At 38.7% G+C, this 14,365-nt stretch overlaps 1 protein-coding gene across 1 annotated transcript in view; it reads left to right on the top strand.

Moving 5' to 3' along the window:
- Positions 1 to 14,365, top strand: part of SEL1L2 (sel-1 suppressor of lin-12-like 2 (C. elegans)) — a 146,351-nt gene that overhangs the window by 85,070 nt on the left and 46,916 nt on the right. The window contains exons 6-11 of the mRNA XM_006894762.1: positions 255 to 308; positions 1,054 to 1,113; positions 1,205 to 1,286; positions 2,245 to 2,399; positions 3,237 to 3,293; positions 13,326 to 13,394. Of these exons, the coding sequence (XP_006894824.1) occupies positions 255 to 308; positions 1,054 to 1,113; positions 1,205 to 1,286; positions 2,245 to 2,399; positions 3,237 to 3,293; positions 13,326 to 13,394 (477 nt within the window). The remainder of the gene's footprint in view (positions 1 to 254; positions 309 to 1,053; positions 1,114 to 1,204; positions 1,287 to 2,244; positions 2,400 to 3,236; positions 3,294 to 13,325; positions 13,395 to 14,365) is intronic.

The raw sequence follows: 14,365 nt of genomic DNA, 5'->3' as shown, positions 1-14,365 counted from the left end.
TTCAAATCTGCCAGCTGCTTCTTGAGAAAAAAAAGTGGGCAATCTCCTATGTGACTCACAGCCTCTGAAAACCCACTGAAGGATCAGCTATGAGTCATTTCTAACTTGACAGCAATAAGATTTTTTTTTATTATGGTATATGATGGAAATTAATCACATGCATTTTTGTGAGATGATACTCAAATATCCTTTATCAATGTTGGAGGCAATAACTAGAAAAATTTGTTGAGTTTTCCTTTCTCTTTGGACTTTAGGTATTGGGATTTTTGTCTTCTTATGGAATAGGAATGGAATATAACCAAGCAAAGGTAAGGCCATTGTATTTGTCAGGAGCAAAAATGCTGTTTTTAAAGGACATTAAGTAAAAAGATCCATTCCAAGTGAAGAGACTCATGCTTATTTTAAGATGGATGCTAAAAGGACAAGTTCTTGAGCAGAGAAAATTCAGGGTCTAAATAACTTTTTTTTAGGGTCCTGATGATAACTTTTATAATGTCCCATATTCCAGATTTTTTAATCAAAGGTGTATAATATCTACTTTATAGGGCTAGTGTAAGGATTAGGGGAAATGGCATCTACAATATCATCATCAGAAACTCCACAGATTGATATCAAAATAAAAGCCCCCCAAAACCCAGATGCACCACCTACTACTGTCAAGTAGATTCTGACTCACTTGTGGTGACTCATTGTGTAATGAGTTGAACTACTAAACAAAACATTGGCGGTTTGAATCCACCAGCCACAGTGCAGGAGAGAGATGAGCCGTCTTCTCCCGCCAAGATTTACAGCCACAGAATCTGAAGGAGAGGTGTCATAAATTGAATTCCTCTAGATAGCAGTGGGTTTGTTCTGAGTTTAGTAAATCTTCCCTGGAGGAAGTGGCTTCATCCTTCTCTTGTGGAGTAGAGGGGCTGATACAGAAATGATAGCCATATTTATAGAGGAAAAGAGTGAAATTTGGAACTTATTTTGGGATTACCAGGCTAGGAATAAAGTGTATAAGGTTTGACATATATATTTTTAAACTTATTATATACTGTTTTGCTTTAGGCACTGATATATTACACTTTTGGAAGTGCTGGAGGAAGCATGATGTCACAAATGATTCTGGTTTGTAAACTGCATATTCATGGACCTAAATTAGTGTATTGCGAATGGACGACTATCATAATAATTAAGAACGTGTGTGCCTGTATTTTAGGGGTACAGACATCTCGCCGGAATCAACGTTCTACAGAATTGCGAAGTTGCCCTACATCATTACAAGAAAGTGGCAGATTATAGTGAGTAGTCCATATGATTTCTTTTAAAGACTTGCTGACAATAAAAAAAATGCTGATTTAAAGACATTAAGATATTTTTAAAGCTATGCTTTTAACATCAACCATCATGCAATTCTTTTAATACAAATAGTTCTTAATATCTTAACACTTACCTTTAATACAAATAGTACCTGATATTTGGACACTTAGTACAGGTCTCCATTCAATTCTCTTTTACTGATGGTGTTTTACTGAAAACTGTAATACAATGCCAATAAATGCTAAGCAGTTTTCCTAATATTAATATTTAGAATAAGAATTATTTTTTTAAAAATTCATAAAGAAATAAATATAAGGCAAACATTGGAGATCTCTGTCATTGCACTTGAGAACAATTCACCCTCTATCCTTTGTCAGAATATGAGGCTAATGTAAGTTCATAGAATCATTTTCAAAGTTGTTTATAACATTCCATCTGCAATGTCACTGATAATAGTAGAATGTTAACTCAAGAAGTATAAAAGTCAAGTCCATTTGGTTCAATTCTGTCATCAGAATGATATCTTTGACACTTTTAGAATCTGAGAAAAGAAGGGGGGGCGGAAACTACTTTTGAATTGAAAATGCTATGCATAACAAGATACTTTGGTATGATTAATGAAACAAGAATCCGTACAGACATAGTTCAGACAACGCACTTTGACAGTTGTGTTTGAGCCTGCTTCTCTTCGTGTTTTGAAGCTACTTATAGAAAATAAGTCAGTGATAAAGTGGTCCATTTTTTAGCTCTAATCTCGGGAATGGTCAGTAACAGAGAGTTTCCTTCTGCCTGCTGAGCCGATGTAAATTGGTAAACATTTGAATAGGTTGCAAAGAATAAGTTTCGGCTCTTTTCTCATTGAACCATACACATTCTGACTTATGTGTCTCGTAGAAGCACGTGTATTCTTACTATTCTCTGCCTTGTTTCTATTCACAGTTGCTGACAAACTGGAAAAAACTGAAGGTATCCCAGTAGAAAAAGTGAGACTCACCGAACGGCCTGAAAACCTGAGTTCCAACAGTGAGATTTTGGAATGGGATGTATATCAGTACTATAAATTTCTGGCAGAAAGAGGAGATGTTCAGATACAAGTAATATATACTGAAGATCCTGTTGTTTTAGAACTTGAAAATTATAAGAGGCTTGGTTTTCTGAGTCCTTGAGGGATTCCTAATGTCCCAGTCTGGGTGGGAAAGGGAGAGATAGCCTTCCTCAAAAAGGTGTTGTTTTTATGTGCTGTCAACTCTGCTACAGCTCGTAGCAATGGTATGGACAATGACTGCACCTTGCCCCATCCTGAGCTAACCCCACCATCTCTGGCACACCTGACTCCGTTGCCATAGTCACTGTGTCAATCCATCTCACCCAGAGTCTTCCTCTCCTGTGCCAACCCTCTCCTCTCCCAAGCATGATGTCCTTCTCCAAGGACTGGCCCTTCCTGACAACACACTCAAGGCCTGAGCCTTCCTGTTTTGTCGTCTGCCACTTGCAGTACTTGGGACCTGTGGAAGTGCCAGTTGCCTTTCACAATGGCTTTTTTAAAAAAAATCAAATTTAATCACTTCCTAAAAAAATTTTATCTTTTACAAAAATCTGGGTTTTAATTGCAGAAAAAAGCACTACCCAATTCTGATTTTTAGAATGAACTTCACACGGATGTGGCAACAATCTGCTTTTTAGGTCTCTGTTAATGTGATCTTTAAGACTCCTCACACATACACATCCTACCACCAAAGAAGTCACATTCCCTTGCACAACCAAATAACCACCAAAAGATGTAGTCTTTATCCCAGTTTCTTTTAAGATGTGCCAACTGTATCAAATTGATTCAACCTACTATAGTAAAACCAAACAGGAAATATGTTTTCCTTTATTCATTTAAATCCATACAATTGCTAAAATAATTTTTAAAATATTGTTGTTCCTAGGTATCCCTTGGACAGTTACATCTAATTGGAAGGAAAGGTCTAGATCAAGATTACTACGTAAGTCAACCTCTGGACTGATGGCAGGAACATCAAGATCTGATTTAGATTAGATTACTTCCCAGATTTATTATTATTATTTATCACTTTTGAGAAAGAGCAAAAATAACCAGTTGTTGTTGTTGTTGTTATGTGCCATCGAGTCGCTTGCGACTCATAGCGACCCTATGTACAAGAGCTCTAAATGCTGTTCTATCCTGTGCCAACCTAGCCATCTCAAACGCACTTATTCCCACCGCTCCAGTCACAGAATCGATCCGTCTCACCAAGGTCTTCCTCTCCTTCGCCTCCCCTCCACTCTGCCAAAGGGAACATTTTCCCCCCCTACCAGCTTCTATTCTAGGTTGAAAGGAATAGGGACTTTGGACAGAGCAGTTTGGCCAGTTATTTGACTCGAACCTGACCTCTTCCTGCCCAAATATCTGTTAAGCTGACATGAAGTGAAGGGAACAACCCCACATATTGGCCTTGGACACTCTCCCTCCCCAAAGAACAACAGCAGGATGTCCACCTGGGAGCCTGAGTAGGGACTCAGACCCAGCTGCATCATTGTTTGCCTAGTGATATTATTTGCAAGGTTATTGGGTACCTTCATGAACTTGCAGATCTCTTCCAATCATTTTACTTAATCTTACCTTATCCTAGTGAAATTGTTATTATCGTTCTGTGCCAACTAGTCACTTGCAACTCATACTGACCCTATGTACACGAGCCCTAAACCCTGCTCTATCCTGTGCCAACCTCATTGTCTCTGACACCCCTGCTGCCACTACTGCAGTCGCTGAATAGATTCCTCTCCTGCACTGTCCCTTCACTCTCCCAAACATGATGTCCCTCTCCAAAGACTGGGGCCTCCTTGCAACATGTCCAAAGTATGTCAGACAAAGCTTCGGAATCCTTGCCTCCAAGGAGCAGCCCAGCTTCACCTTCTTTGTGTCACTCGCATGACTAGGAGTAGGTTATGTATTATTTTGGGACAATGGGCATGTGACACCTGTAAAACGGCAAGGGTGACAAATTCAACTTTTATAAAGAATCTCAGTTACTTCTCCAGGTTTGTGATGATATTAGGACCTTGAAACCATAAATGTCATCTAGATAAGACCTCATGCTGTGACCCTGGCATCTTAGGAGGATCTTTTATAGGCTAAGCTTATTTGCTTTTCCTCTTTTATAAATCTGAATTGAAGATTCATCATCAATCTGCGTTATACAGATGACACTGCTCTGCTTGCTGAAACAGAGGAGGACCTGAAGCACTTGCTGCAGAAGGTCAAGGACTACAGTCTTCAATGTGGATTGAAGCTCAAAATCAGGAATACAAAGATTCTCACCACTGGGCCAATTGGCAGCATCAGTATGGGTGATGAAGAGATTGAGATAGTTAACAGTTTTAGTTTGCTTGGCTCCACAGTCAACACTCTTGGTACCAGCAGCCAGGGAATCAAGAGATGAGCTGCACTGGAAAAGCCAGCTGTGAGGGACCTCTCCAGAGTATGGAAGAGCAATGACATCAGGCTGAAGACTAAGGTGTGCCTGATCTGGGCTGTAGTCTTCGCAATTGCATGGTATTCATTGGAGAGTCGAACAGTGAATAGGGATGATAGAAAGAGAATTGATGTCTTTGAGTTGTGGTGCTGGAGAAGAGTTGAATATACCATGGACTGCTAGGAGAACAAACAGGTTTGTCCTGGAGAGGGTGAAGCTGGAATGCTCCTTGGAGTCAAGGATTCTGAAGCTTCATCTGCCATACTTTGGGCATATTGCAAGGAGGGACTGGTCCTTGGAGAGGGACATCATGTTTGGGAGAGTAGAGGGCCGGTGCAGGAGAGGAAGATCCTTGATGAGATGGATCGATTCTGTGAGTGGAGTGGTGTGAATGAGTATGTTTGAGACGGTGAGTTTGGCACAGGATAGAACGGCATTTAGAGCTCTTATACATAGGGTCACTATGAGTCACAAGTGACTCAATGGCACATAACAACAACAAACTCCTAGTCACAAATGTTAAGCAAAATAACTGCTTCAAAATATTTTACCTGAATATTTATTATTACTTTTGCATTTCACTCTGCATTTGCTTTTACTAATTTTTCATTGATGTGCTAGTTTTCATTTATATGAGGTACAGTGAATATTAGGTATATGCTAAACAAAGTTACATTCATAAAATCTGATTTAAAAGGCAGCAATTTAAATAAGCAGGAGTGGCATCCACTTCCTAAACAACATGCCTCTGGAAACTCTATGTACTTTGATAAATGTTAATAATTGTAGAGGGCCTTCATGCCTTTTGTTCAGAACGTTGCTATGAGTCGTGCTCAATTCAAATGCAATCAGCAACATCCTAAGATTAAAGCTCAATATCAAGAGAACAAAGATTCTCACCACTGGGCCAATTGGCAACATCAGGACGGATGGTGAAGAGATTGAGATTGTTCACAGCTTTAGTTTGCTTGCCTCTGCAATCAACACTCTCGGCACCAGCAGCCAGGAAATTAAAAGATGTATTGCACTGGGCAAGTCTTCTGTCAGAAACCTCTCCAAAGTACTCAAGAGCAACGATGTCACTCTGGAGACTAAGGTGAGCCTGAGTACAGTCCATGGTCTTTGCAATCACTTGCTATACATCAGAGAGCTGGATAATGACAAGGGATGATAGAAGAATTGATGCCTTTGAGCTGTGGTGTTGGAGAAGAGTATTGAATATACCATGGACTGCTAAGAGAACAAACAGGTTTGTCCTGTGAGAGGGTGAGACCAGGCTGCTCCTTGTCTGACATACTTTGGACATGTTTCAAGGAAGGACAAGTCCTTGGAAAGGGACATCATGCTTGGGAAGGTGGAGGGACAGCACAAGAGAGAAGACCCACTATGAGGTGGATTGATTCAGTGATTGGGGTAATGGGGGTAGATGTGTTGGAGACAGTGAGATTGGCACAGGGTAGAGCAGGTTTAGGCTGTTGTACATAGGATCACTAAGTCTCAGGCAACTCGATGGCACCTACCAACAACAATCCTGAGATATCTCAAATTATTAGCTTCAAGGTTGTTTTATTATTTGAATTTATTATTATTATTTTAATATAGTAGATATGTAATTGTTTTTATTTTCATTTTTATTCTAATCATAACCAGAATTTTAACTTGTAAAGTGAGAAGTTCTGAATCCATATTATCATTCTATTGCTAGATTTCAGCCTGTCACCAGATATTTGTATTAACCGTAAAATACATAACTGGAAAGAATTCCTCATTTTCCACCAACATTGAATTTTTCAGGGAAGAAACATATTAAAATGTCAGCTATAATGGGCACACTAATGTTGGCTTAATGCAATAAAATGAACTTTTTTAGTCAGCTCCAGTCATATCCCTAACAACTGTCAAAAGAAATTTCATTCTCTTTGTACTGACAATGAATAAGGAGCTATTAACCAAAAGGTCAGTGGACTCCACAACCATTCTATGGGAGAAAGTTAGGCATTCTCCACCCTTAAAGATGTGTAGCCTTGTAAGTTCAATGCAGGGTCCCTAAAAGTCCCAATCAACTTGACAGCTTTGTTCTCTTCCTCTTAATGAATACAGATGCAAAGTATAGTGGCCAGTTTTGCAACTGACCACAGCCTAGTTGCTCTAAAGCCAACTTAGAGTGCCAGGCAGTATGAAAACGAGAGTGGGAAACCTGATTCCTTTCTTGTTTTTCTTCTTTTTTTAAATAACTTCCCCCTTGCAATCATCTTACTAGTAACTACATTCACGAAAGCCTGTAAGACAGCTACTTCATGCCTCTTGGCTTACTATCTGCATTTTAGAGAACCAATTTCTGGTTGGCAAACCAGTACCTATCTAAACCAGTACTCTATCAAACCAGTCTCCTGAGCAAACAAGGACATCTTCTCTGCTGAAGGATCTTCTGCTCAGTTTGGAAAACTTTAGCTTCTGCATCCCCAAGTAAAGTCCAGAGCAAGCCATCAGGTTGTAGCAGTCAACACAAGGTCACAGCACAAGGTCATCTCTTCATCTAAAACCTGATTTCTGAAAGGCTGTTAGCTTTTTATTTTGGCTGGCTTCTCATCCTTCAAGTCATCTTCCCTTGATCAACTCCTTCCATTACACAGCCTATAGCACTGTGTTTGTTTTCCTCATAGCATCTATCACTCTCTGAATTATACGGACTTTTTTTAACCTGTTTACTGTCCATCTTCCACAACAGAATGTGAGTTCTTGTTTCTCTTGGTCAATACTGTGTATACTGTGTTCAGACCAGCGCCTGAGATATATATTAGGTGCTCAGTAAAGATCTATTAAGTGAATGAATGATTGAATGAATGATGGCATCCTGCATGCTTCTCAGCCTGAGAAGTACCACTTGAGCCAGGATGCTAATACTTCATATAGAAAAAGGCCATCACAAGTCTAAAGTTCTTTTCAAATATAAGTGATGCCCCAGTTTTCTGCCCTACAAATTAAATATTGAAATATCTGGAAACAACATGCTTGCATTTTTTTCCTTTCCTCACTGTTTGGTTGAATTAATCTCACTCAAATTGTCACCACAGTCAATATTTTCACTCCCTCCCATTGCCAAATTCTAAATTATTGAAAAGTATTTTAAATGCAGTTCTTAATTACATTATCTTGGATTTTCTACACACATTTAGTATGTTTTGCATTTCTAAATATATACAGACTTAGAGTTAATTGGATAAGGAAGGAAGGGTGTTCAGGTACATATTATTAGAGTAGAAAAGGCAAAATTAAATCAAACCTGGAAGAGAAATATTATCAGCAGTTTTAAGGGCAGCTGTGCTCATTCCACTCTGCAGTCCATGAGGAGAAAAGAGCTGCTGTCATTCTTCCTCGTTCATCCCTCTGCAGAGCCTAGGACGAATAAAATGCTCATAGAAGTATTTTGAACAATATATTTTCTTGGGTTTTTATTCTAGAGAAAATGTGATAAAAGAATTAAGCTAGATTTTTTAAGAACTGATAGAAAGCTCTCTTTATTTTTTAAGAAAATTAGGCTTCAAACTATAAAAATTCACTTAGCATAGTGCTTAGGATATACTGTATTACACCTTAACCAACATAGTGTTGATGTAAGACACACTATTACTTTATGTTCTATGAAGTAATTATTTAAACACTACAAAAACTCTATATAAAATTTTATCATTAACAATTTTTTTAAAATCAATATAAATTGCAATGCATCATTCATAGTGTAAGGAAGTTCTGGGGACATAATCTGTAAGAAGCTGCATTGCAAACCCAAAAGACCACCTCTCTCTGATAGTTCAAACCCACCAGTAGTTCCATGGAAGAAAGATGGACAGTTTCATCCCATGCCGTGTACAGCCTCAGAAATCCAGTGGAAGGTCAGCCATGAGTTGGTTCCAATTGGACAGCAAATTTGAGTTTTTTTATTGGGTTTGAGTTTGTTTTTTATTAACAATAAAAAGATCTTTATTAAAGTCAAGAGGAATGTACATCTTAAATCAATTAAGGATAATGATAACTCAAAATCCAAATTTATTACTTTCTAGTTGATTCAAACCAATGGCATTCCTCTAACCTAGAGGCCATGAGATCTTCACAAGAGGAGACTGCCCTTCTGGAGTAGTTGACAAATTCAAACTCCTGACCCTTTGGTTAGCATTCCAACACTTAGCACACTGTGCCTCCAAAGATACTTAACTGTCATACTGGGTGCTCACTAAGACTGGAGCAATGGACGGATGAGTTGCTACATAGATGAGTGAGTGAATAAATGAGGTGGATGGATGGATAGATAAATGGATGGGTAGGTGAATGGATGAGTAAATGGATGAGGATAGTTGGATGGATGGATAGACAGTTGGATATTTGGTCTGAACACTGTTAAGAGTGAAAACTCAGACTGGCTCATATGTGTATTCATTAAAACAACTTGTACAGTACCAACATATAGTTAGCGCTTAGTGAATGTTTTGTTGTTGTGTACTATCGAGTCAAAACTGATACATAGCTGACCCTCCAGCAGAGTTTCAGAGGCAGTAATTGCATAGGAAAAGATTGTCCATCCTTCTCTCATGGAGTAACTGGTGGCCTCGAACCACATGCCTTTGGATTGGCAGCGCAGCTTCCTACCTCAAGGCCACTGTAGATCCAACTGTGATTGTGTACTGTTGAGTCAGAATTGACTCATAGTTGACCCTCTTGACAGGGTGGGGGTTTTCAGAGGCAGTAAATCACATAGGAAAAGATTGTCCATTCCTTTCCAGCGGAGCAACTGGTGGATTCAAATTACATAATTCTGGGTTGGCAGTGAAATTCCTTACCTCTAAGCAAGCGACTATAGTCTCCTAAAATAGTAATAATAAAGGAAGGACAGATAAATTTAAAGAAAAAGAAAACAGAAATGCCAAGTAAGCATGGGGGTAGAGGGTGTGTGAGGGGGAATTAGGGAAAGTTTTAAGGCCTTTGGCCTTTATGGGATCATCATTGTTTTAAATATCTGATATCTATTTACTGTATCATTTCCTAGAGGTGTTTTACCCCTTCTCCAGAATATTCTGTTGCAGGTTGTTTGAGAACAAAACTCTAAGAGTTCACAGAATTATAACAGAATGATAAAGAATGTACAAACTTTCCTTTCATTCATTTATATATTCATTCTTCCCAGAAATATTACTGAGTGCCTAAAAAAATGGTTAAATACAAAGGATTTAACAAGGAGGAGACAGAAAAATTAGCAGACAAATGGATGCATGGGATGCAGGTCAACATGACGTTAGCACAGAGTTCCCTGAGAGTACCTTTTGATTTCTTTACTGCCGATGCCAAGAGGTTGATTGTGGATCCAAGTTAGATGAAATCATTAACAACTTCAGTCGTTTCTCCATCTATCATGATACTGCATATTGGCCCAGTGGTGAGGATTTTTGTATTTTTTTTACTTGCTGTGTGCCATCAAATTGGATCCGACTGGCACAGGAGGAGCTTGCCCCTCCTTCTCTAGCGGGGCATCTGGTGGATTCGAACCCTGTGCCTTTGGGATTACAGCACAGCTGGATTTTTATTGATTTTGAGATGCAATCCATATTGGAGGCTATAGTTCTTGATCTTCTGCAGTAAGTACTTCAAATCCTCCTCACTTTCAGCAAGCAAGGTTGTGTCATCTGCCTCACTCAGTTTGTTGATGAGTCTTGCTCTAATCCTGATACCACACTCTTCTTCAAAAAAAATCAGCTTCTCCAATGATCTGCCTAGCATATGGATTGAAAAGGTATTGAGAAAGGATGCACTCCTTTCTTGATTTTGAACCGTGCAGTGTTCTTTTGCTGTGTTTGGACAACAGCTTCTTGGTCTTAGTAGAGTTTTCATATGAGTAAATCATGTGTTCTGGGATTAGCATAGTTCTCAATGTTAGCCATAATTGGTGGTGATTCACACAGTCAAATTCCACTACACATAGCTTGGAGAAAGTCTGCTCTTAAGGACCTCTTCAAAGTCCTTAAGAGCCATGAAGTTAGTTTCAAGATTAAGGTGTGCCTGATTCAAGCCAGAGATTTTCTGTCACTTGTTATGCATCTCAGAGATTGACAGAGAATAAGGATGGCAGGAAAATGATTGATGTCTTTAAGTAGTGGCATTGAAGAAGAATGCTACTTAAAAAAAATACCACCAGATATATCTTGGAGAAAGTGCAACCACAATGCTCTTTGGAAGCAATGATAATGAAGTTTTATTTCACATATTTTGGGCATATCGCTAGGAGATGGCTATTCCTTGGAGGGGGACATCAATCTTGGAAAGGTGGAGGGTAAGCAAAGGAGAGAAAGACCCTCAATGAGATAGATTGATATAGTACCTGTTGCAAGGAGCCAAAATGTATCAGTGCTGATAAGGATGGCGTAGGAGGGGACAGGGTTCAGATCACTAAGAGGCATACTCAACTCAACAGCACTTAACAACAACAAATCACACAGAAAGAGATTGCCCATTTTTCTTCCACAAAAATAGTTGATTCGAACCACATGCCTTTGGGTTGGTAGCACAGCTTCTTACTAGTAGGCTCCTAATTTGGGAAATAATGCATTACTACAACTCTCTATGAAAGGTACCCTGAGATTATTAGAAGTGTTTTACATAGCATTTGCTTAAAAATTCCTTGAGCTCATAACTCTGATAGCTTCCATTTTTTAACAAAACATGAAAAAGTTTTTAATCTAGTATTAAATATTTTATTATATGGTGTCATCATATTTTTGCACTTAATTTTGAGATAGTCTATTTCAGCTATACAGAAAGCATTACTTTTGCATAGATATACCTTGGAAATTCTCTGTACAGTCCAATGATTCTTTTATCCCCTAGTCTATGGTACCCTGGTACTGGAAAATCCTTTCTATCTTTCGTGAGACCTTTGTTATCCTTTGACTGACTTCTCATCCCTCAAGTATTCTTCCAGGGTCTCTTTGATCAACTGCATTTTCCCATCACATTCTCTCTTTTATGCCAGCGTGACTAGTGTATGGGCATTGAGTTCAGGCTGCTTGGTGTACTCCACTACTAAAATCATTCAGTGTCACGAAATAGAGTCAGTATTAATAATACCGTCTTCACATTACTGCTGTGAGGACTAGGTGAGAAAAAAAACTTACGAAACACTTATTACAAAACTGGACAAAATTTCTGACATTTTGTACCTCACTAATTGTTTTCACTGTTCTTTTATTTCATCTATCACGTACCATTTTACTTCTATATACCATATTCCTTTCCTCTCAGTGACGTTATTAGGGAGGAAATAAGAGGATCACATTTTTATTCATCTATGAATCACCTACAATGCCTAACATATTAGCAGACAGTAGACAGGTTCAAGTGGAGAAAGGACATAGTGGATTCATGTACCAGTGAATTTTGGATTTATGTCTTCAAGACAAACTGACTGTAGTGACAAAGGCGTAGTTCTGGAATAAGATAGCCTTCTTTCTAGAGCAAAGTTCCACATCAAGGAATCACCTACATTTCTTCCTTGTACATTCTCTCCTCTTTGGAAAAAAGTAGATCTTTGTACATCATCAGTCTGTTGCTGTTAGTTGACTCCAACTTATAGTGACCCTGTACAGTGGAATGAAATTCTGGTCTTCAAAAAAGCACAAAAGTTATGTTATGAAAAGAAATTTAGGAAACTATCTTCATATCTCATTCCTGAGGCTGATTTTTTTTTTATAACTGAGTGTGGTCTTACAGGAGACCTTCTAGAAGATCCAGATGAAGCCTGCGGAATGGGCAAGGTCAACTTTTATGAGTGCTAGACTGACAACTTCACTTAACGTTATGGCCCAGATGTTTTGCGAGCCTGCTTGGATTTGATTTAAAAGAAATTGGCCTAAAGTTCACCCCTGCTGAAAGATCTGGTCTCAGCAGGCAGCTGGGTGTGTCTTTTCTTATTAATTCGGCCAACAAGTATACAAGATATTACGTAACCAATCCTGACTACAGAGCAGCTTCCGTTATTAAAATGAGTTTGTAGTGTCAATTTAGAAGTGAGCTTTTTAAAAATAATGGACAATTTAGCTCTACATCTGTGATTCAACACTCTCCACAAAGCTATGTGGGCATCATTCCTAAACCAAATGTTAAGAAATAAACATATTCTACACTTGATATAGCTACGTGTAGAATAAAACAACTTATGCTACAATAGCACATCAGTGAAATGTTTGGCTGTTCACAGGGAAAGGTCAGTGGTTTGAGTCCACCAATCAGTCAGTGGAAGAAGGAGGTGGCAATCAGTCTGCCTGCCAGAAAGATTGCAGCCTTAGAAAGTCCCTGTTCTATAGGATTGAATCAAAATTAGCTCAATAGCATATGACAGCAATAACATTATCAAAGTCATTGCTGGAAAAGCATTTAGAACAGTACCTCAAACATAGTGGAGATTTCTTAAGTGTTTGCTGAATGAGATAAAGTTTGTTCTAAAAGTCATTTGTTCATATGTTTCATGAGAGTCACTAATACTTTTTCTTTCCTCCCTAGAAAGCATTGTACTATTTCTTAAAGGCTGCAAAGGCAGGGAGCGCAAATGCCATGGCATTTATAGGAAAGGTATGTGCTTAATCTTGATCAACATTGTTCATTTTATTGTGACTTTAAAAACTGAAAAAATAAATGGTGCTCACTAATTGACCCAGTATACGGCGATTGGGTTGGAAGTCTATTCATGGAGGTAGCTAAGAGGGAAGCCAGTTGCAAAATTGAGTTATGTTCTTTTTTGTTGTTATTATTGTGAGATATACATATTTATATCTTCTTAGAAGGAGCACAGCTCCTTATCCTCTAAGCCACCATATTCATACATACTTACATATATATATATATTGTTGTTATGTGCCATCAAGTCATCTGAGACTCATAGTGACCCTATGTACAAGAGCCCTAAACCCTGCTCCATCCTGTGCCAATCTCACTGTCTCCAATACACCTACCCTCATTACCCCAGTCACTGAATCAATCCATCTCATTGAGGGTCTTCCTCTCCTGCCCTGTCCCTCCATCCTCCCAAGGATGACGTCTTTTTCCAAGGACTGTGCTCGCCTTGCAACATGTCCAAAGTATGTATGTCAGAGATAGATAGACAGATGATAGACCAAAAAAAATCTATGTTTGCTGTGATGCTGAGCTTTGTGTCATTTGGGTGTCAAATGCCTTACCCATGTTAGCCATGGTGGACAGTATTTGGCAGAGCTCCCAGTTTAAAACTGGTTTGGAAACAGGAGTGACATCCACGTCCTAAACCACATGCCTATGGAAATTCTATGGACTTTGGAGAAATGAGGATAGTTATAGAAAGACTTCAAGTCTTTTGTTCATAGGATCACTATGAGTCATCATTGATTGGATGGCAATCAACAACATATCTTACAAAATTTCTATTTTCACATTTGTTGCATGTACAGCTTAGCAACATTAACTTCATGTATCAGACTGTGCAACCATTACCACAGGTTGGGAAGAAACTCCATACAACAATAACCTTTATCTAAGATGCCAAAAGTAGGCTTGACAACTTTACAATA

This window comes from Elephantulus edwardii, unplaced genomic scaffold (assembly GCF_000299155.1).
Source record: "Elephantulus edwardii isolate Elephantulus edwardi_28Jun2011 unplaced genomic scaffold, EleEdw1.0 scaffold00150, whole genome shotgun sequence".
Classification (NCBI taxonomy): Eukaryota; Metazoa; Chordata; class Mammalia; order Macroscelidea; family Macroscelididae; genus Elephantulus; species Elephantulus edwardii.
The sequence above is the reverse complement of the archived record's forward strand: the minus strand, read 5'-3'. Positions and strand labels throughout refer to the sequence as shown.